This window comes from Halichoerus grypus, chromosome 5 (genome assembly GCF_964656455.1).
Source record: "Halichoerus grypus chromosome 5, mHalGry1.hap1.1, whole genome shotgun sequence".
NCBI lineage: Eukaryota > Metazoa > Chordata > Mammalia > Carnivora > Phocidae > Halichoerus > Halichoerus grypus.
Window position 1 is genome coordinate 133514388 of NC_135716.1, and position 24309 is coordinate 133538696.

Consider the following 24309-nt stretch of genomic DNA (forward strand, 5'->3'; position numbering starts at 1 on the left):
TCTCAATCATAAATAACAGAAATACAACTCTAAGAAGCTTAAGCAAAAAGACTGTATGATAAATGTTTCTCACATACTATAAGTCATGGAGGTGATTGAACCTTATTAAAATTAAAACCAGGGATTCAGGTGCATTTAGGGTTCCCATTCCATCTCTCTTTGCCCTTTTCTGTTCATCGGTTTATTCTTTTTGCTCTGTCTGCAGACCATCCTCCTTTTATTCTGGCCACACAGAGAAGAACATGACTGACAACAGCTTCTGAACTTTGCATCTAAAATTCTGTCACTGGAGAGAGTCTGTTTTTTTCCAAAATTCCTGAGGAGAGCCTTTGATTGGTCCAGCTTAGGTCAGGTGTGCACCTCTAGCCCAATTGTTATGACCAGAGGCAAGTCCTGGGGCAGGACTCATCCACATTGAATGAGGATACCTCATACCAATCAACTGCAGCCAGCTGACCAAGGTGACACCAAAGGAACACGTGGAGAAAGAAAGGGGTAGTTTCCAGAAAACAGGAACTGGGGAGACAATATATGATCACCATAGGGGTATACTCCATCCATTCTTTGAAAAAATAGTTTCTGATGGCCTATTGCATCCGTTATGATTAATTCAGATATGGATAGCAAGACCAACAATAATAGTCATTTAAAAACATTATTCTCGGGCGCCTGGGTGGCTCAGTCGTTAAGCGTCTGCCTTCGGCTCAGGTCATGATCCCAGGGTCCTGGGATCGAGTCCCACATCGGGCTCCCTGCTCGGCAGGAAGCCTGCTTCTCCCTCTCCCACTCCCCCTGCTTGTGTTCCTGCTCTCGCTGTGTCTTTCTCTGTCAAATAAATAAATAAAATCTTTAAAAAAATAAAAAATAAAAAAAAATAAAAAAAAATAAAAACATTATTCTCAGGGTGCCTGGCTGGCTCAGTCTGAGGAGCATGTGACTTTTGACCTCGGGGTCATGAGTTTGAGCCCCACAGTCAGTGTAGAGATTACTTAAATAAATAAATCTGTAAACAAACAAACAAACAAATAAAAATATTAGTCTCATCTAAAAGTGAGAGATAGGGGCGCCTGGGTGGCTCAGTTGTTGAGTGTCTGCCTTCGGCTCAGGTCGTGATCCCAGGGTCCTGGGATCGAGCCCCGCATCGGGCTCCCTGCTAGGTGGGGAGCCTGCTTCTCCCTCTCCCACTCCCCCTGCTTATGTTCCTTCTCTTGCTGTGTCTCTCTCTGTCAAATAAATAAATAAAATCTTTAAAAAAAATAAAAAAATAAAAATAAAAATAAAAGTGAGAGATAAGTGCTCCAGGACAGCTCCTCAAAATCATCTGGGACATGGCCTTCTTCCATCTTTCCGCTCCACTATCCCCAGTGCATGGCTTCTATCTCCAGATCACCTTAAGGTCCCAGATGGCTGCAGGAGCTCTAGCTATTATGCCCAATTGCCAGTCAGGAAGGAGAAAGGGGGAGGGAGAAGGGGGGTAAAGATTTATCCATTCGTCTCCCTCCCCCTTTAAAAAACCTTCTTGGAAATCCTTCTAACAGCTTCTGTGTATATTTCATTGAACAGAACTCAGTCACATGGCCACACCTAGTGGCAAAGGAGGCTGGAAAATGTATCTTTTAGGGGGGTGCATTGTTGCTTCATTACTGGAGGAGTTCTGTTAGTAAGAATGTGAGAATGGATGTTGAATAGACACTTCGAAGTCTCTACCACATTTACTATGAGACAGATACTGCTGAATGGGAACAAGATGAGTATGATATGTAAATCGATACCCATAGCCAGTCCCTAAGGAGGCACAAGATGAGGGGAAGAGTCCAGTGCTAGGTGGAGACATCAGCCTGACCAGGGAACTATGTACCTCTTTTGTTTTATGGAACCAAAGGAGAGAAGATGGGTGAAAGCAAGTTTGTAGCTGGGGTATAGTGAGGTGTCTGATTGATCCACAATCTGTTGTGTCTGAGAAGAAGAGGTGATGGAAGAATCGCTGCTAAATAATAATGAACAAAGGCAAAAAGTTCTTTTTATAAGAAGGAACAATTAAGTGGGTGGTTCTCAACCCTGGCAGTACATAAAATACCCCTGATGAAAAAGTATCAATGAGGATGGCATGGTGAGCAGGCTTTGGTAGTTTGTTGTTGTTGTTGTTTTTGTTTTTTAAGTTCTCCAGGTGATTCTAATATTTAGGTAAATGAGAACCACTGGTCCATTTCTAAACAGCTAATTTCCTGTAGGTTGTAAAAGAGATCTGGACTAGGAGTCAGGAAAGTGAGAATTGTCCCCTGCACACACCAAGCCAACCCCAGCTTCATTTAGAAAATGAAGATTTTCTAGATTGAAACACAATTACATGGCATTTGAAACAACAAATAAACGAATAAGTACATTCTATGCATTATCTCTACTTGGCTATTTTAGGTAGAATTTACTGACATTTCCTTAAGCCAAAGTCCCTATCAACTGTGAGAATACCCAGTCTTTTGGAATTCAGCTGTTGTTTTTTACGAGCAAGCTATTTAATTAATGTTCTATAAGGTGAAACCCCTGTTTGCTCATTTTCTTTAATACATCACGCAATTCATCTGGCCCCGATTATCAGCCAGAGAGCTGTCTAATTAGTGTGGTGGCCCAAAACCTTTCCTCCTGAAGAAATGAAAGATACTGTTTGCTCACTGAGGTGTTGTTAACTCTGCCATATACATCTCTTTGAAATAACAGTTTCAGTCAAAAGTAAAAAAGGTGGTTGAAAAAACTGTCATGTTGAAATGATCTGAGGAATAAAAGAAAACTGCACAGTCAAAAGGAAAAATGCTTATGTTTACATCATATTGCTTTCTCATCAATTAACACAGTGGCAGTTTAGAGAGAAGCAACAATGATGGTGATAAAATAATAGTGTTATGGAAGAGCTTCAGAAAATACACTGAGGTCTGAAAGTTCTTGGACACCTTCGTGTAATATTGATTTCCTTCTCATGTGAAGCAGATGGAATTAATAGATTAGACCATTCTTAATTTATTTTTTCTTTTAACAAACATTTGTTGAGCATCCCACTGCTTGGCAGGCACTGTTCTAAGCATTAAAGATTTATGGGGAGAAAAAGAAGACAAAATTCCTGCCCTCTTGGATCTTATATTGTAGGTGACAGTGAACAGATTAATGTCTAAAAAGTGCAGCGTACTTGATTTTAAGTGGTGGCGAGTGCTTTGATGAAGGAAAAGCAAAGGAAAATAGGAAATATGGGCTGGGGGGTGGGGGGTTGCAATTTTAGATAAAGTGACCAGGGAGGGCCTAAAGGTAGTGTGTTCATGAGCAATGCAACAATCTTGGGGAAGAGCATTCCAGGAAGAAGGAATAGCAAGAGCAAAGGCCCTGAGGTACTTGCTAGGTGGCCAGTGGGACAGACAGAGGTAAACTAGGTAGGGCCTCGTAGGTCACTATAGTGACTTAGACTGCTGTTGTTTATGGGATAGAAAGCTGTTGGCAGGTTTTAAACAGACAAGTGTTGTTTCAGCAGGATCATCTAGGTACGTACAGTTGTGCTATTGAAGATGGACCTTAGAAGGCTTTTGCAATAACCCAGGCAAGGGATAATAGTGATTGAACTAGGGTGATCAAGTTGATGTGGTAAGAAGTGATTTAATTTCTGGATATGTTTTGAAGGTAGGGTGGATAGGATTTCCTGACAGAATAGACATGAAGAGTGAGAACAAAGTCAAGGATAATACCTAGATTTGTGAGCACTGGAAAAATGGCAATACTATTTACTGAGATGGGGATGTCTGTGAGAACAGAAGGCTTGGAAGGTCATCTCATATGGGTGTGAGGCCACGAGGATGTGCAAATGGATATGTCAGACAGACAGTTGAAGAGTCTGGAATTCAGAATAGAGTCCGGACTAATCTGTTGTCATGATGTGTAGATAGATAGTGCTTAAAGCCACAGGAATTGATGAGGTCACCCAAGGAGAAAGTAAGGCCTGAGCTGTGGGGTCTCCAATGTTTATGTGACAGAGATACTAGGGGAAAGCAAGACAGGAGGCTGAGAATGAGTAGTCAGAGAAAGAGGTCATGGGCTTGTGGTGTCCTTGGAGTGAAGTGAAGAAAGTATTGCAGGAAGCAGAGAGGGTCAGCTAATCGCATCTTTTTTAGCAAGGTACACCAAGGTCAGTATCCCTGTCCCAGAAAATTAGACAAGGAGAGAACACCTGAAACTCCAGTGATTGCCCAAAGTCACAGAGTTGGCATGGGGTAGATCTGAAATTCAAAAACCCTGATTGTTTGACCTTAATCCAAGGGAAAATAAAAGGAGAAAATAAAGGGAAAATAAAAGGAGAAGGTTTAGTCCAACTGCAGGTATATTTGTAGTTCTACATGCTTTTTTGCAAATTTTTTGCTAAATGAGGATTTCCATTGCTTAGTAAAACAAAAGAAACAAAGTGGAAATTTAAAAAAACACAAGACTTTGAAAGAGGTTTTTAAAAATGAACATTTCATTGAAGTGCTGAAGATAGGTTGAATCTATCATGTATTGTGTTTCCAAGCACTTCTGGGTTTGTCTCCACCCCGCCCCCCCCCCACCCCCCAGCATTACAATTGCTTTTCTGCATTGCTCTGGGCTTTAGCACGCTCCCTCCCATCCCTCACAGGGTTCTGCATAGGCTGCCTGTGTTCAATCAAATGCAGTCTCCAAGTAGCACATTGAAGGGAATGTGCAATGAATACTAAAAAAGGAAACATGAACCTGCAAATACGTGGCAAGCTGGCAGCTTCTTAAAATCCTAATCTCCTCATTTAATGAAATACAAGTGATTTTCAATTTCAACAACTAAGACAAAATAAATCTTCTACATTGACTACCAAAGTAAAATGAGGGCCGAACTTCATTTAAATCCAGATAAGAAGAGGTTTGGGATAAGTATCACATCATCTAGTATCCAGTGAATATCAAATTCTGCATGTTTACTAGGAAGTCCTGAACACAAGCAGGAGTAGGGTGGGAATTGAGGGTCAGTGCTATTTACTAGGTGGACAAGACTGGCCCTGCACTACCTAACAGTGCATCTTTGCAGGTTCTCTCGTGCTCTTTCCTCACCTCCTCTTTACTCCATACATCTACCACCTACCAACATTCCCTGCTTCTTTCTCCTCTCGTGTACCTCATATTCCCATACTTGCTGTGTCCATTTAGGCATCTATCCCTCCCCCCACCATTCTTATGTGTATGTAAGGATCATCTATACAAAAGGAATTATTACAGGAATGGGTTTAATAGTGAAAAATTGTAAACAATCTAAATGTCCGTAAACAGAATAGGAAAATATATTAAAACACATTTATTCTATGAAATACTATTTAACTGCTGAGAGGAATAAGATAAAGCTATATATAACAACAAGTGAAGATTTCCAACATATATTGCTAGGTGAAAATAGCAAGTCACAGAGCAATACCATATGTTAACCATTTGGGTTAAAAAAATGGGAAAGAAAGACATTAACTTGTTGAGAGTCACTACTTTAGATGATGGGGGTGAGGCACAGGAAGCAGGGGTGTGAAGAGGTACTGTCACTTTTCACTCCATTTACATTGGTATTACTTAGATTTTTTAAAGTGTTTTTTCATGAATTAGTGTGTAGCTTAAAAATTAACTTTAAAAATGTCACTGTTGTATTCTTTCTCACTTCTAATAATATTCTCAAGTAGGATATGAACAGAAAGAAAACAGTCAGGTTTATTGACTTCCGTATCTCACACTTGGGCTCCAGTGTTTGACTATGATTTCCTTCCTGTGCTCTGACAGAGTCACTAATTTTAGGTATGCCTTTATGGTTAGAAACTGCATTTTGTTTTGCTTGAATTTTTGAACCAATAATCTCAGGAAAGAACTATGTTTCTGTAATACTTGTGTAGTATAGTGTTGTTTTTTTTTTTTCCTTTTCATAAAGCTAGGCCAGAATCCTCTTACCATCCCAAATAAAAAGAGACCATTTAAGAATAAGTTCCTAATTTGTTGTTAAATGCTAATTATGAGAATTAGACAGTAAGTTGTTTTCCTGAATATAAGCATAAAGGAAATGCATCTTCAGAAAATTGATGGAAATACTAGATATAAAAGATGCAGAGTGTTTATCCTAAATTAAGTTGAAAAATGAAATTAGCAAAATGGCTAAAGGAGGTTTAACATGAAACATTAATTGGGATTTAATGGTATAATTTTAGCAGTGGGAAAGAGACATAATAACATTCTATCAATCCTTTGTTGGAGTTCCTTGTAACATTGCCTTAACTGTAGCTTCCAAGAATGTGTTACACAATCCACTCTATGAATCAGAATCCAATTATTTTATATTGGTTTTTCATGCTTTTACCCAAGAGAAATTCATAAATTGTTTTTAATCACTTCTTTTATTTTAAATCAGTAGTGTCTGCCTAGTGGATAACATTTCCCATTAAAACATCACCTCCTATAATTGGTATAATTACTTTGTAAAAAGATAAACCGCAACACAATTTGACAATCTTTGGGTTTATAAAATCTAATTATGTTCACTACACAATATTTTATTCTCAGCGATCACAAAAAGAGCAAAATCTTGAACAAAACCCAAACATTTATGATAAAGTAATTGGAAAGAAACAAGTTAATTATTGCATATAGAACTGCCTCTGTGAGCAGTCTTTGAGAGAGAGATCCTTTTTATGCAGCTGTTCAGGAAGTAAGGAGGTTTGAGGGTGTTCTGGTCCCCTTCACCTGGGCTGGCAGTCTTCTGGCTGGAGATGGAGGGTTTGGTACAATCCCCAAATACAGGTTTTTCAAGGAGGGCCAGGACCCAGGTCACGCAGGTTTGGAAGAGAGAATCCCCAGCCTGGGATTTTCATCCTGCAGGCATAGGCTGATGCAGAAGAGGGTTGTTGGAGACAGGCATGACCTTCAACATCTGTTTCAGCAATTGCTTTCATCTATTTTAAATTTTGGGCTTCTGCAACAGATTTCATTTGGAGAAAGGGTATCAGTTGCTAAAATTTATTTTTGAAAACCTCTTCTCTATGCCACGGTCACTTGCTGCCTCTATGTCAAAGGGAGAATGACTGGAAATATAAGAAAAGAAAAAAAGCTGGGAAAATGCTTTGATTGAACCAGGAGGGCAAACAGTAACCCACATTACATGAGAACCACATGCTAAAACTCATAAGCCTTTTTATATCATCAATTGTATATCTAACTCTGGTAAAAACACATTCCTAATTTAAAAAATGATAAAACACACACACACATACACCAAGAAAACAACCCCAAACTATACTTCACTTGTGCCTCCCCCTATTGCTTCTATATAAGAAAAGGGAGGTAAAGTGTGAGGAAGATTCTAGAACAGGAGGAAATTGGATGTCCCTTAATCAGCTTTAGTATTGTCTGGAACTGGGGTTCCATTTTCCTTCAGCATTACTGAAGATTAATCTGCTTTTCTGTTTTTGTATTTCTCTCCCCTTCTTCCCTTTCAGTGGTATGTTGAGAGACTTTTTCTGCCTCTTTCTTTCTTCCTCCTGCTCCTTAACCCATACCAATAAGCGTGACATCTCCATTTAGGAAGCGGCAGCTTACAAACATTGTGAGACTCAGAGAAAGAAAGTTAATAATAAGCCAGATGGAAAGATAAAAAGATATACATTTGTCCCCCAAATCTACAGAAGATTCTGGCTGAGAATGGAGAGGTGGCAAGGGGGTGGGATTAGGGCCAACTTGTACAGGAGACAAAGAAGTAGAGATATTAGCCACTGGAGAATTTTTCAATAGAAGGAATTTAAAGTGGCAAGCTGATTCTCACACACTGGCTCCTACCTGTGATTCAGACGGCAACGTCAGTGTCCTTCCCTGGGAGAGAGCTTCCCTGACTGCCCAGCAAAAAGTGGCCATCAAATCACTCTCCACTATTTTACCTCATTTTACCTCTCTACACAACATTTATTATTATCTGGAATTTTTCTTCTTTATTTTTTCTGCCTCTCTCCAGCCCTATCCTTATCCCCTTCCCGACTAAAATGTAAGCTCCTTGAAGGGCATATATTGTCTGTTTCTTGCCCCTAGAATATAAGCCGCAAGGCTGCAGGGACTTGGCTGGTTTTGTTGACATCTGTATTGCTCAACGTGCCTTGCACATTCAATACTTCAGGGGATAGTTGTTGAATAAAAGAATCACGGAAAGAAAACCGTTTCTTACTGACAAGGTTGCATTGTGATGAAACAATTGAAACTTTCCCTGAGTTGGAGCAATGGCAGGTACGTTGCCTCCATTATAGGGATAGCCTCTGTGTTTAATCCATTGGGACCAACAAGGGCTAATGGCAGAGATGGAAGTAGAAGTATCTTCTCTGTGCTAAACAGTGATGTGGGTATGGAAGAGACATCATAGGAAGAGAAAGGAACCTCCTTCTCACTCCAGGGGATAAGAAGAAGTTCTAAAGGAAGCGCTCACTACAGTGGAAGCATACGTAGATCAAATAATGCTGCAGTCCCTTAAGCTTGACAAAAGCTTTTTTGATGTGTGGCAGATTACAGTTATACTGAAATACACTATGAAAATATTCTTCCTATGTTAACTGATGTCTTCATCAGGTTGGTAAACACCAAAGATTTGTCTCAGTCTTTTGCTATTTCTATCCCAAGTACGACCTGCCTTTTTGCTTCATTATATTCTCCCTTCAAAGAAGAATAAAGGAAAGGCATATGATCATTTACAAGTCATGCTTAATATTAGCATTTCATTAGTGATTTAAAATATATTCCTTTTAGAATATGTAAAGTACAACAAATATACACATATTTTAGGATAAATAGAATAGAAATTCATAGCAAGGGAAACGTTTTTTACATTGTGAATAGTAATGTTCCATTTTGGAGGAAATGGCTTTAGTACATGATATAAAGTAAAAGAAAGATTGTCAATACAAAAAAAAGTGAATTATAACAAATTGCTTATATGCTGGACATTAAAGTATTCATAGATAGAGCAACCATATGATTTATCCTCCAGATGGGATGCTTCTAAGAGTGAAAGGGTGCACTGGTCATAATTAACACTGGGGCAACAGACCATAAACCAGCATAAACCGGGGAGTATGGTCATCTTCCTCATGGGGACACTTAATGACAACACAACTGCTTTTAGGGTTTTTTTACAAAACAAAATAGCTTGTTCATGTGCTAAACACACAGTAGGCAACTGGTCCTTTTTTTTTGATTAACTGCTCAATTTGTTATAATAAAATTAAACTATTTAATCTGAATATAAATTATTATTGTTGACAACTGTTTAGAAGAAAAAGAGAAACTCAGTGCATAATCTACCCTATTTTCAAATTATTCTGATCATTAGAACATTTTTTTCCTTAGACCATAAAAATTAATCAGAATAGAGAAGTCTGTGGGAGGCCTGGGTGACTCAATCCGTTAAGTGACCGACTCTTGACTTTGGCTCAGGTCATGATCTCAGCGTCTTGAGATTGAGCCCCATATTGGACTCCTCACTAAGTGTGGAGCCTGCTTGTGATTGTCTCTCTCCCTCTGCCCCTCCGCACCTTGCTCACGCACTCTCTCTTAAAAAAAAAAAAAAAATAGAGAAGTCTGCTGAGTACCATTTTCCGCTGAAAATATGCATTTCATATTTTAAGATCACCTATCTCTCAGTATTGACCTGGGTGGCAGATACAGTTCACTTCCAGTCCTAGACCTTATTGAGTGTAGCTGTCAGGAGCACCATGTTGAGAGGATTCTGAGGTTACCTTAAGGCTTAGCAGAAAGGCTTGTGGTAATCAGTTAGTGATGTCTGCAGGAGACATGGGCTATGGGGCAATGGTAGGTGTGGCAAGAATTGCCATCCCACTTTTGGACAAATACTTGTTTTAACAATAATTTTCTGACATATATCTAATATATAGTTGATTACAAAAGGAATAATTACACCTTGCTGATACTGCATCTGCTACTTCAGTTCTGCCATAGTGTAATTAATACACCAACTACACCACAGGACGACAGTGCCATCACGCTTAACTTGAATGAAGACAACAGTTTCATCATGTCATCACATCATTGTTTTATAACTCTCTTAGTCCAAAATCAAAATAAAGAAAAATCAAATCCCTAATACCTGAAAAGAAAGTAGTAGAAAAAAATAATACAACAAACATGCTAATTAATGCTCTCTGATTCTATTCTTATTTTGTTGTTGGGGACTATATTTTTACCTACCCAAGAGAATTTTAAGCCATAAAATGAAAATTAAACTTGCTTTTCCCCTTGCAAACAAACACTAATGTCTCAATTTTTTTTGAAAGATTTTATTTATTTATTTGACAGAGAGACACATAGCGAGAGAGGGAACACAAGCAGGGGGAGTGGTAGAGGGAGAAGCAGGCTTCCCACAGAGCAGGGAGCCCGATGTGGGGCTGGATCCCAGGACCCTGGGATCACGACCTGAGTCGAAGGCAGACACTTAACGACTGAGCCACCCAGGCGCCCCATAATATCTCAATGTTTAAGAACAATTTTCAACGTTTATTTCACCACCACATATCTTGTATTATTTATACTTCGTACAACAGAGAGATCTGTTCTGTGCCTTGCAATGAGGGGAAATAAAAAGGATATAATTGTTGATACTTTTTAAAAAATACAGAAGGTGTACCTAATATTGGTGCTTCCTTTGTGACTATGAAGTATGTTCCATCTTTGGATCTTAACTCTCTAACTTTAAAAAATAGGGCAGAATTAAACTAAAGAGGAGACCCAACTTCAGATTGCAAGGCAGCTTTCCTATATTAACTTTGACTATGCAGCTCTATTTTTCCAAGAGTGAAATCGTATTGAAGTGGTTTTCCAAAATATTTTGTGGAAAATAAGAATTAATAGATGGCAACTCCTCATTCATGACCCCCAAACAGGAAACAAATTCATCGGGCAACAGGGTCTGTTCTGGAATAGTTTCATTGGGTGAAGCATTTTCCAAAAGCATGGCAGTTTCTCCCTCAACTGAGTTTTGTATGTCCAGAGGACTGCATTCTCCTTGATTTAAAATGAGGCTTAATTCTTCAAGAAATAATGTGTTGCTTAGCGAATTCCTACTTGAGACAGAAAAAGCAAAATTAGGGTATCTTTTAAACCTGGCATTTTCCCCCAGGTCTAAGGTATCAGCCGGTGGTTTGAGAGTTGAGGAAGATGTGTCATCATTTTTGCTGAGATGGTTTCCTCCAGTGAGAAAATTTGAAATCTGGGGTTTATACCCAGTGCTGAGACCAGGAATATACACAACTGTAGTGTTGGTGAGTAGTGACTTCTGCAAGCAGTCTGTTGTCTCCAGGGATCCCGTATTCTTTTCTGTCTTGTAGTCCGTGGGCTTGTTTTCTTCTGGGAGAAAGATTTCTATCTCTGTAATCACTGGATCAACATATAGGACCTGCTCGCTGGAATTATTATTCATAAATTCACTTTTTTCCTAGGAAGAAAGATTTTATTTTTATTTTACAAAAGGCATTTAAAGGAGCTAACTGGATAATTAAATAAGGACTGGACTCCTGCTTTCCCTCAGCTTTCCTTTCCCCTCCCTCTTCTGATATTGTTTCTCTTCCCATACAGTTTCCTCCTTTTGTTATCCTCCTCTATTCCAAGTCTTTATTAAATTCTCCCACGAAGAGACTGAAGAAAGGAATAATAAAAATAATCCCTGTTTTGCGCACATGTCTTGGTTTAAAAATTTTAAAGAGAAAGATGTATCTTGCATATTAACTTGCATATGATTTCAGGGCCTTTTAATATTTGGAAGTTTAATGTGTTGGAATATTTCTTAATATCATGGAGCATTACTACAAGAAAATATCTCGTTGCTTAAATAAAAGAAAGGAAGGTGGGAGAATCCTGTTTTGCTTTTATTTTCAAATAAGGTAGTAATAAATGCTTTGTGCTGAGGTTCTAAAGGTGTGCAGCTACTTACAATTCAGACAGGAACAGGAGGGTCAGTGAAGAAGGTTTTCATTTGTGTAAAAGCCTGATGACTCTTCTGGGTAAGAAAATGACTCGAGGCCTCACACCTGATGGCTGGCTTCTGAAGGCAAATAACTCCCACCCAATGCTGTTATAAAATTATAGCCACTTGCTATCGACTGAATGTTCGTGTTCCTACAGAATTCATATGTTGAAGCCCTAATCCCTAGTGTGATGATATTAAGGGGTGGGGCCTTTGGTGGGTAATTAGGTCATGAGTATGGAGCTCTCATGAATAGAATCAGTGCCCTTATAAGAAGATTGTGATCTCTCCTTCTGCCCTGTGAGGATACTGCAAGATGGTGGCTATCTTCAGGAGAGCTCTTACCAGGAACTCAGCCTCCTGGTGTCTTAATCTTGGACTTACCAGCCTCCAGGTCTGTGAGAAATAATGTTTGTTGTTTAAGCCATCCAGTCTATGGTATTCTGTGATAGCATTGCAAGCTGAGTAGAACACTACCCCTTAGTCTTTTGGCAGAAAACAAAACTTCATCTGAAGGTTTCTTTCTAATTCCAGGAGCCCAGAATGGGAAGGAACTCTGGCAAAAAGAAAGACCTTGAATAAAGCAGCATGAAGTGTCATTCAAATTTTCTTCAGGCTCAGCCTCCTTAGGGAACATGCCAGGTTTGGGTTGGGAAGGGCAGACATGTAGTCAAAGGTCTGATGAAAGTCAAAGAAACTAGACATGCAATAAGAAACGAAGAATGCAAGGTGGCTGTGTTCCGTAGAAGGAGGTATTTTCCTTACTTCAGGCTGGCAACTGAGTGATGTGGGTGGGAGTCAGACTGCAGTGAAGGACACAGAAGAGCAACAGGGACCATTCCAGAATGAAGGCAATAAAGGAAGAAGAGGACCTGACCACAACAAGGTCAGGGACAATTCTCTGAGCCACAGAAAATCCGCAGTCCCCTTGGATAATAATTAGTGGAGGAACAAGATAGAACTACCAAGTGGAAGGAATATAAGATTACAGTATTTATTATCTGTAGTTTGATGAACGTATGCTTGTCCTTCAGTTACTTGTTAACTATGTACTTAGTCACATATGTGGGTTCAATTGTTCTAAATCACCCCTCCACTATTAGGCAACATTACCTCCTTCAAAATCAGCCATGTGCACACCCTTTCTCACCTTCAAGTATCCAGAGACAGGAATCCTCCCTTCTGCCTGAGGCGAACCTTTCCATCTCACCCCTTTAGACCATCCCCTCCCCCCTCTTCACAGTCTTGTTTGATCAATATTCCCTCTTTGTAATAGTCCCTCTTAAGCCTGTCCAATTTAGTATAAACATGCTTCTGACTCACGTCCCTCCGAAGCTACTATTGTTCATTCACTGCACGAGGATATGAGAGCTGACCACATGTCAGCATAGCTCCTTTCTCTACTCCCTTTTAGAAGAATGTCTTCATTCTCAACCTCTGCTTCTTCACTTGCTAATCACTTCTCAACTCACCAGTGACCTCCCCCTTGCCACGTTCCATGGAATGTTATAGACCTTCTACAAAGTGGTCAGCACCATGGGTCCTTGCTTCTTGACGCTTTGCTCTTAACCACATGATGCTCATTCTCTGACCTTCCTCTTCTGCTTCTCTCCTAGGACCTTGTCTATTCAAGTGGAAAAGGCCTTAGTTACTCCTCATTGTCTTTAGCAGTAGTTTTCAACCCCTTAACAGTGTTCTCAACCTCAGCTGCATAGTGGAATCACTTGGGAAGCTTTGGATAATACTGATGCCTGGGTCTCTCCATGCCCTCCCTCTCTCAGAGATCCTGGGATGTGGCCCAGGCATCAGGATTCCAATATGTAACCAAGGCTGAGAACTACTACCTTAGGGACTTCTCTGGGGTTGGGTAAGGAGTTGATTAATGGGCTCATAAGAGTGCCAAACAAAGCTACTTTTATTTGTTTTATAAATACTTGTCTTCCTCACATCTTTAGAACAAACTGTTTCTAGGGGTGTCTGGGTGGCTCAGTCAGTTAAGTGTCCAACACTTAGTTTCAGCTCAGGTCATGATCTCAGGGTTGTGAGATCAAGCCCTGTGTTGGGATCTGTGCTGAGCATGGAGCCTGGTTAAGATTCTCTCCCTCTCTCCCTCTCTCTCTCTCTGCCCCTCCCCCTCCACTCGTAAAAAAAGAAAGAAAAGAACAAAGGGTTTCTAGGGCAAAATTAATTTTTTTTAAAGTTTGAACGTTGTTGTCAACAGAATGAAGTCTGAGTTCCATAACAGGACCTTCTATGATCTGATCCCAGTCACCATTCCAGCAATATACCAACCACTCCTCACATCAAGCTTTTCAATAAAGCAACACCTAACAAGCTCTTCTCACTCTGTGCTTTTGTTCATGCTGTCCTCTCTATTTTGAATGTTTTCTGTTTCTCCTAAGCAACTCCTTCTCATCTTTCCATGTGCTTCCTGTATACCCCCATCATGTTTGGTCTCATTTCTGTCACTGCACTTACATCGATGCACTGCAATACTTGGATGATATGTCTGTCCCATCAGCTGGGTTTTGAGCCCCTTAATGGTGGAACCAGACTGCCAAAAAGTAGAAGGAGCACACATAGCAGAATCTTTTCCCTTCTCCATAATCAGCAGCAGTTCCTCCATAATTGGCAAAGTCCCCTATAGTCTCCGGGTCTTCCCAGCACCCCTTTCTCTTCTTTTTGAGATGGAAACCTGGCCCAGCCCTGGTGACACCATCTCCCACAGTCCTCTCACATCTATTTTCTCAAATCCATTGGACCTCAGGAGTGAAGCAGATCTCACCTGCTTCTCCAATTTCATGTAAAACAGAAGCCTCTTTGTGTCTTTGAGCCTCATTTTATTGAGCTTTTCTACCCTTCTCCTTTTGTCCCCAAAGTCATCTATCAACTATTGGCCACCAGGTGACTGACACCTGGCCCACAAGCTTCCTCTTCTCTTTTGAATAGCGTTGTTTCTTTCTTCCTTCTCTCTTTCCTTCCCCTAACTTCATGCCCTCATCTCTCTTAAGTATAATTTGAAATATGTATAATTCTGCCTTGACATATGTTTATACAATTATGCTAAAATGTACACACATTTATATATTTGAACAGAAATTCTATTCTAATTATTGGATTGCACTTTTACTCTTAGCCGCCACTTAGTTTTTATTTGATGGTATTTGGTTACCTGTAGCATTTTTACAACATTACTGTTTTCCATATTAGGAATATCTTCATGAAGCCACTTTGGTATTAGCAATAAGATTCTTCTTTTAATTCTAGGAAATAAAAATGACACATTAGAAAAAGCATTTTACTTAAAGATTGGTGCAGGCCATCACATAGGAGGCCAGGAAATCAACTGGAATGGAATGCATAAAACTTCCTGATGCAGATTTCCATCTCCTACTTTAGAAAGTTAAGTGGGAAGTTGATTCAGTATCTTTTCAGATTTCCTCCTCCCTCTATTGCTCTGCTTTTCTCTAATGAGCCAGAACATTTCAAAACACTCACACTAGATTCAATAAGTGGGAGAACCACCCTGGAAGTAAAACTGTACGCATGTTAAATATGGTTAACCATTATAAGCAGATATCAGTGTGGAAAGGTTTGGAAAATGTAAGGGATATTTTGCAGAGCTTTCCAAGTTGACCATAGCCACAGAAAAATATTGAAGAAGAGAATGCTATATAATAAAAAGGTATAATTCTAGCTCCTCTAATTCTGAATTTGTACTGATTCCATATAGGGTTGAGGTGATAGGGGTACGTCCAAACATTGTTTATGTGGATAGAGTAGGAGGCTGAAGAAGTTGTCTTGCAGTTGTGTGGCACAGTGAGAATACTGGTTTTTCCTTGGGCTGTGTGTTTATTAAGGACCACTGGGGTGGGGTGATGGAAAGAAAAGGGAGAAGCTGTGAACACGCCACCTCTTCCCCAAGCTACCCTTGGCCCTGCCACTGTGTCAGAAGCACTTTCTGTATTTATAGTACAAATTGACTTGAGCAGAGGTTGCAACAGGAACTTAGACTAAACTGATCTCTAGCACATTTTTACGTGTAAACAAAGGACCTGTTAGCAACAGGTCAGACTTGTTTATCTGTTTAAGCAGGTTTTCTAAGGACTTCTACTGAGTAACAACCAAAATGCTGAATGAACTTTGCTCACTCGATTTGACCTTGAACTGTAGGGTAAAAATAATTTCTTTACACATATTTATATAATGTTTTATGATTCAGCTTTTTTACTAGTTCACACTCTCTTTCTATACTTAAAATTAGACCAGATTAGTAAGTTCATGCTATTACAGAAAAGTTTTTATACAGCCTGCTGATAACAGTGAGAACATCTATATATATATGTGTGTATATACACACACACACACACACGTACATATATATACACATATATATATTTACCCATTTTTGGTTTCAGTTTAAAATGTTCTCCAGTTTTGTTTCTGAAGTAAGGCTTTTATAAGTAATGTATAGTTATAGTAAATAACAGTGTCTGTTTATATATAAAATAGTTGTATTGAAATGGTCTCGTTTCATTTATCTTTTTAAAAGGAATACTTATTTAAATAATTAAATTAGCAAAGAATTGTCCTATTTTCTTATTTGTCATTGCCAACTGGAAATTAATTTTTAGGTTATTATAACAAGCTTAATGCTATTTAAAATTTCACAGTATCTTTGGACAATAACATAAATACTAATATTTTTATGTCATACAAGTTCAAACATTAAGAGGGGCTTTATAATCAAGTATGTTTTTAAAACTACCTGAAACGAAGTTTTACATTAGTTTGCCCACCTCATAATGATATCAGGGATATATTTATTAATGGGTAATTTAAATTTTGAAATATCACTAACTTCTGAAGAAAAGCCAAGTAAATTTAAAAAATCACAAGTGCACCTTACTTAGAATAGCTCATTCTAAATCTTCCTACTGCCTTTTGATTATAAATTTAAAAGAAAGAAAAATAATCTCATGAAGCAAGTGATGGCAAGAAGGATAAACTCAGTGCCATCAGTTAAAGAACATTCGTACGGTTAAAATTTGTGAGTTGTTAGCTGTGCAGGGAGACGGCCACATCAAACAGCTGTCTATTCACAGACCAGAAATACTCAGCGCATCTAGTGAAATTTAGAAAATGGAAGGCTTCGCTTTCCTCAAAGCCTCATTTATCCGTAACTAGGCATTGATCTTTACTAATTCCATATTGGAAAACAGTGACCGAAGGCCAAGGAGAACGGTCATGGGAGCTGGTTGCTAATACACCAGCACACCTGGTATTAAAGTGATGAATTCAGATGCTGCCACACTTCTCCTCACACTGATTCAGAGGATTTGTTTGGGTAGGATTTGAGGCAGGTTATGACCTAACCACTTTAAAGAATCCAGGCACAGTGAGCAGGCTGTGTGGCGAAGGAGAGAACGTGGGTTGTGATGTCAGCCGGGTCTGGGCTCTTGACTTAATGCTTAGTGACCGTGGGCCGACCACTTAACCTCTTGAAGCCTAAAGTTAGTGATCTGTAAAATAAGCCTTTGGGTTTTCCCGGCAGGGTCATCATGAGGATTAAATGAATGACATGTGTCAAGAGTTTGGCATGGGTTGGTAATCATTAAACACTGTGCATTTTATTTTTTTCTTTCTCTGACTAAAAATGTTGATGGGTTGGGGCGCCTGGGTGGCTCAGTTGGTTAAGCGACTGCCTTCGGCTCAGGTCATGATCCTGGAGTCCCGGGATCGAGTCCCGCGTCGGGCTCCCTGCTCGGCAGGGAGTCTGCTTCTCCCTCTGACCCTCCCCACCCCATGCTTTCTCTATCTCATTCTCTCTCTCAAATAAATAAATAAAATCTTAAAAAAAAATGTTGATGGGTTTTCCTAGTAAATAACTGAATTGACTAGGTTTGCTATATATGGTCTAAATCAGAAAATAGAAATTCTACAGAAACCTACCCAGTTCGGAGTGATTTGTTAAATATCCCAATCAAAGAAAGAATTGACAACATAACAGCAAAGAAGACCATTCCTGATAAAAGTCCAATGTCTTGTTGCCTGTTGTCTGAAAGAAAGAAAAAATAACTTTAGCTAAGCATTAGTGTCCGTGCGATGTCAGAATCATTGTTCTCTCTACTCTGTGCAAAGCAAAATTCATTGATCTCAAAGGAAAAAGGGAAGGGGTGAACAAAATTAACTTTTACCTTGGGCTGTGTGTATAGTGACTGTCCTTCCAAAATGCACGACAATACCTTTTTTTCTGAGAAAATTGGGCCGCACGTATCTGGTATCAGTGGGTTTCTAGAAGTGCATCTCTGGCAGATGTGGTCAGCATTAGACATTTTTTCTGAGCTTGTGCATGCATATTTTATATAAAAGGGTTTAGTGATGAACCTCATTTGTTTTGTCTGACACAAGTGAGAATTCCCAATTGCTGGTAACAGAGTCTAAAGCTGGCCACAATCACAACTGAGGTTTATTGGGTTTTCTTTTTAACCTTTCGAGCAAGACAGAAGTTATGTAGAACTTGTCACCATTCTTCAAAATGTATTGTTCATGAATTTTTTCTGCCGAGAAAGGACATTTGCTCTACTTAAAACAATATATGAGAAAGAAATTCAAGTTGCTATATATCTTGCACTCACATTTTATCTTAAAAACAATGCTTTTCTTGCGTTTTGAAGCATCGCTTAATCACCCCAAATCTTTAAGTAATTAATATGATATATTCAACTATGTTACCTACTAGGCTCATCACATTTTCTCCCTAGTTTGTAAAAAAAATCCTGTTTTCTATTTTTTTTTTAAAGATTTTATTTATTTGTCAGAGATAGAGAGGGAGAGCACAAGCAGGGGGAGTAGAAGGCAGAGGGAGAAGCAGGCTCCCCGCTGAGCAAGGAGCCTGATGTGGGACTCGATCCCAGGACCCTGGGATCATGACCTGAGCTGAAGGCAGACGCTTAACCGACTGAGCCACCCAGGTGTCCCTTGTTTTCTATTTTCAAATATAAACTATCATTGAGACATGACTATCACACTGGAGTTCTGAGTGATGATGGATATTGGCCTCCTTTCCATCTCTCATTCCTTCCTTCCTCATTCCCTTTAGCAAATATTTATCAGATACTTACTATGTGGCAGACACTTCACTGGCCCTGCCCTCATTATTTCCCAGCTGCACCTGACATGCACCTGGGGGTCTCCAGGCTGCCTGGTCCCTCTCCTAAAGCCAACTGGTGAGCAGGGGCCAGGCCAGTGTAGCTTAGCTTACTCCAAAGTCCTGGGGGTGGGGGTGGGGGATTCTGGGTGGCTCAGTCGGTTAAGCATCCGACTTTGGCTCAGGTCATGATCCCAGGGTCCTGGGATTGAGCACTGGGACCGTCCTGTGTTGGGCCCTGTACGGTGGGCTCCCTGCTCAGTGGGGAGTCGGCTTGAGGATTCTCTCTCTCCCTCTGCCCCTCCCCCAGCTTGCATGTGCACGTGCTCTCTCTCTCTCTCTCTCAAATAAATAAGTCTTAAAAAAAAACCAACAACAAACACCCCCCCCCCCGCCCCACCAAATCCCAAGGGAGATATGGAATTAGTGTTTTTCTTGGACTAAAACTCTATTGCTGAAGATCTCATACAACTAATGGTGCCACATACCTTTGGGCATTAGTGCCTGGGAGAGAATAGAGAAGTCCCACAATAACTGGGGCCAGGCTGCCAGGCATAGGGGTCTAAGGATATAGCAGAGTCATCAAGAGACAACCGGAGGTATGTGGGTTCACATTGGGCTCTGCCTCTTACCAGCCCTGTAACCTCAAGGCATAATTATAAACTCACTGAAACTCAAGTGCTCTGTAACATATCTTCTGTAAAATAGGGATCATAACACCTATCTAATAGGGCTTCTGTGAGCTCCTGGCCTCCCCAGTTCCCACAGAAATATCAAGGTGCAGACCTGGTAGGTGTCTGTATGGGGCCTAAGCACTTTGCTCATTGATTTACATGTACACATTCAGAGTGGCCTCACCTTGCTTCATGTTTCTTTATAATACTCAACTGCCACCTGACTCTTCTCTTGTTGTTGTTCTGTTTATTGTTTTTCTCCCCATCTGTCCAAAATGGAAGCTCCATGAAGACAGGGCCTGTGTTCATTTTTTTTACTGCTGATTCCCTACCCAGAACAGTGCCTGGCACATAGTAGTTGCTTAATGAATATTTGTTGACTAAGTGAATGAAAGTCCCAAGAATGTCAATGTAACCTGCAAAAATTCTCGTACTATTCCTGCCAGATTTCTATGCAGGGAGATAAATGGTCTACCAGTGGTCAGAGGTGAAATAGTTATGCCTAAAGTTTTTCAATTTGAAATTTCTATTTAGAGTTATATTTGTCCATTGCACAACCTGATCTCATAACTTTTTATGCCTAAAACATTTAGGTAAGCTAATCAAAGGAAAATACTAAGTCATACTAACAAAACAGGAGCTGGTTTATACAAGAGAAAGAGCACAGATTTCAGAATTTGAAAAATAGGATTTGAATTTTAGTCTGTCACTTAGTGTGACCTTGGACAAGTTCCTTAGCCTCTCTGAGCTCCAGTTTTCCCATCTATAAAATAGATATATGACACTTGTCTCATCTGATTGTTTTGAAGATTGAATAAATGATTTATACAACCTCCTAGCACATGGTAGACACTCAAAAAATGTTTTTTTTAAGAAGGAGTTTAGGGGTCTTGAGCCCCAGCACCCATTGAAATGAAAATGTATTCAACCCATAGCAAAAGCTGGCAAAGTCCACCTAAATCATTCTTTAAATTCAGTTTTAAGTGGATCTTTATTGATTATTTTCCTATAGAAATCATATAGCATATCTTATTATCAAGAAATTTATGCCTGACACATGATTTTTCAGTTGGAGGATTCAAATGGATGATTAGTAAAGACTACCCAAAAAACCCAAGTAGTATTTTCTTACCAGAAGTAAGGTGTCCTTTAAAGATGGACGCAGTTAGATGCCCAGAATTCTGAGTATCATGTTGGAATGATTTCCGTGTGACCTGGGGAACTTCAACAAAACGAAAATAGGGTGAGCTTCTTACATTTTGCATTCACGTTACCCACATTCTTATAAGGGTTTCTTCACTTGTTTGGAGATGATTAAAGTACACTTTAATAGGCTTGAAAGTTGAATAAAAGCAAAGGCCTTCAAGTATGTGTTGTGTCTTTTCTTCTCCTTTTTATTTAATTGGGCAAATCCTAAAGAAGGAAACACTGAAAGGACAATAAAAACTACCTAGGGTTTTTAAAACTTCAAGGTGTGTACTCTAATTTCATGAGGCTTCTAGGCAACAAATACCAAGGAGCTTTATTTAGTTCACTGACCAAAAAATGCACAATAACTGGTCTCTACTTGATTCCTTCCAACAGATGATGCAATAAAGTTTAGGTTTCCTAAAGAGCCTCCAAGATGTGTCACTTTTGTCTTTGCACAATCTTTGACATACTGTTGGTGAGCAGTATCTTGGCTCCATAGAAGAAGCCCAATTTTGATTAGCAGACACTTTGAGGTTATAACACAGGGGTGGAATGCTATTAATGACTTCCCTCTGCTCCTTTCCCACTGGCTAAGATCCTGGCCAGTCCTGTCTAGTCATAAAGACTGTCAGGACACGGCTAATGAAAGCTTCTGACTGGGGTGTGGTGAGCAGCCTTGGCAGCTAACTCGCTTTCAGTCTGAACCCAAAAGAGTCCTGGAGCTTTCTTACTCATCTCCTCCCTCCTGAGAATTAAAAGCTTCCAGAGGTGACTTCAAGGACACTATTCTTCCAGCTGACAGAGACATTCCTGAAAATGGTTCTAAGCTCTGGATTCCCAAGAGTGCCTCAAGCCCTATTTATTCAGTTATTGTGATTTTAGTGTTCAGATTTTTCTTTTTGAAGAATTACTCATGGGGCCAGGGAGAAATCACGACTTGAGGCAGCTTTAACTGCCACCATGGTATCACAGGCTTGTATAACAAGCTAAGTGGCCCAGACAGCTCTCTTTGAGAAAAATATCATGGAGTTTCAATAAAAAGATTCCTATGGTCTTTGGAAATTTTTGAAAAAGGTTGACCTGGGTGCAGGCATGGGCTCAGTAGTTTTCTAAGAACAATGGGTAGGGAATTTTAGAAGATGAAAACATCAGAAGAGCCAAAAGTTCTTTTCTGTGTTTTTATTCTGTCTTCTCTACAGTGAGAGGAAAATGTTGCACTGTGAATTGTGACAAATCAGAAATTCTTTTTGGCTTCTCAATGCTTCACTAAGTCTCTTTTGTTTCCAAGTATGTGGTTCCATCAAACTCTGGGAGCAAGGTTATGCCCCAATGGTCACCAGCCAGGTTTATTCATCTAAATTAGTATTTTGTAGGCTGATGTTCAGTCTTCGGGAGCCCAAGCAGGAGTCTGCATCTACATTATTTTGAAATTTTAAGACTAGACATATTACATTAAAATGTAACACAATTTTCAACTTGGCAAGATCATGGGTTTATAGCATATGTTGCTAGATTATTTTTGTTTTCACTTTCATTATTTTATAATTAGCATTTTTATTTAAAAGTAATATGTGGTGCTGTGGCTTTTAATGCAGGTTAACTTAATTCTGTTGTATAAAGTACAGGTGATTATTTAGCAGTGAAACTTCAGTTATTAACTTGTTTCACATAAACATAATGTTCATATCTAACTAGGGCTTTATTAGCCCTGATAGGGAGAATAAACACAATCATCCTTTAGGGTCTTTTTGTTATCATAGTTTCAAATCAACCAGGTGCATTAATTTAAATTAGATTAAAGTCATTTAAAAGAGATGATTAATTATCAGAGGGTAATTTCACAAAGAATCAGATATCTGAAGTAAGACAATTTGCAAACAAGATTGTCAGAGAAGAAATCAAGCCAATGACAAAATTTTTAAGCATAGGACTGAAATGAAGCTGTATAGTGTATATTTTTCATGGTATACTGCCACCAAGTGGCTAGGGTCATTTCTTTTAAATCATACCTAATACTTACATTATAAAAGCAGTAACCTTAATAGAGAGAAGAATTTTAAGAGGAAAAATAAAAGGGAGAGAAAAAGAACCATCCCTGATCCTATCCTCTTAATCCACTTGCCGTGAGTATTTTATAGTATTTCCAAGTATTTTGACACAGAAAAGCATTCGCAGACGCAGAATGATGTACACACACACACAGAAACTTTGTAACTAAAAAACATTTATGTCTATCAGCTCTAATCATCAGTGTGTTGCCTAATGTGCTAGAAAAATCTCATGATATTTTCATTATTAATTTAATATCTATGGTGCTATATTCATAATGAGACAGTTCTGTCCCTGCTTGTTTCCCTCACAGCACATACCTGAGTATACTCAGAAACTCAAATTATCTCTAATTTGGTAAGAATTTTTATACATCTTATACAAACCGGTATCAGACTTTAGAATTAGTCTTGCCAAAGACAGTGCATTTAAACGAAATTTAGAGAGAAGTTAGAGTAGTTTTTAAACAAAAATATGTAGTCTCCTATTCTTGAACAAGACTAGAAACATATAACATAACTACATTCTGTACCCTATCAAATGCCAGCCTATTTTAATCAAATCTGCTCAAAAGTACTTGGTTTTAGTCATAATGTATTTCGTCTGTATCTGAGGGATGATACCAAATCCGTCTCCTGAGTCTTTTCACTCTATGCCTATACCATGAGGCAAAGTGTATTTTATTATTCTTTTTAAGTGACCATTCATTGAGTACTAAGTATTCTCCAGGTAATGTACTAGACTTTACATGCTTTCTCTCATTTAATCCTTACAACAACCTAATCAGGCAGAAAATACTATTATCCTCATTTCACGGATGAAGAAACAAAGGTGTAAAAAGGATAGATGGCTTAACTGAAGTCACCTAGGTAGCGGTCAAAGAGTGAAAATTCCCATCCAGTCCTGACACGTAGTTTGTGCCGGTCACTGGCTCCATTAATTAATAACCTCACTTCCACAGCAGGATGGCTCTGGATGGGGCAGCTCAGTCAGTCCTGCTACAGCTGCCCCCATGCTGAGACTTACCCATTGCTCCTCTGGGGGCTGGCCACGGTTTGTTAGAGCTGCTTGGCCTTTTAAGACTCCAGCCCACACCACAATGGGCTCTGGTGACCCATGCAGCACGGATTCCTAGAATCTTCCAGCCTACAGTTACTTCCCTTCTGAAAGCCAACTATTTTCTTTGATTATACAAGCAAGGCACACTAATTGTAGGATGCTTGAAG

The 24309-nt window shown here is 39.4% G+C and overlaps 1 protein-coding gene across 1 annotated transcript in view; it reads right to left on the bottom strand.

The window, feature by feature from the left end:
- Nucleotides 1-10502: 10502 nt before the first annotated feature.
- The window catches only part of IL23R (interleukin 23 receptor), a 63456-nt gene continuing 49649 nt past the window's right edge, over nt 10503-24309 (bottom strand). Inside the window, exons 7-10 of the mRNA XM_078071730.1 lie at nt 20976-21065; nt 17972-18077; nt 15192-15282; nt 10503-11491 (exon numbers count right to left, since the gene is read on the bottom strand). Of these exons, the coding sequence (XP_077927856.1) occupies nt 10838-11491; nt 15192-15282; nt 17972-18077; nt 20976-21065 (941 nt within the window). The 3' untranslated portion in view covers nt 10503-10837. The remainder of the gene's footprint in view (nt 11492-15191; nt 15283-17971; nt 18078-20975; nt 21066-24309) is intronic.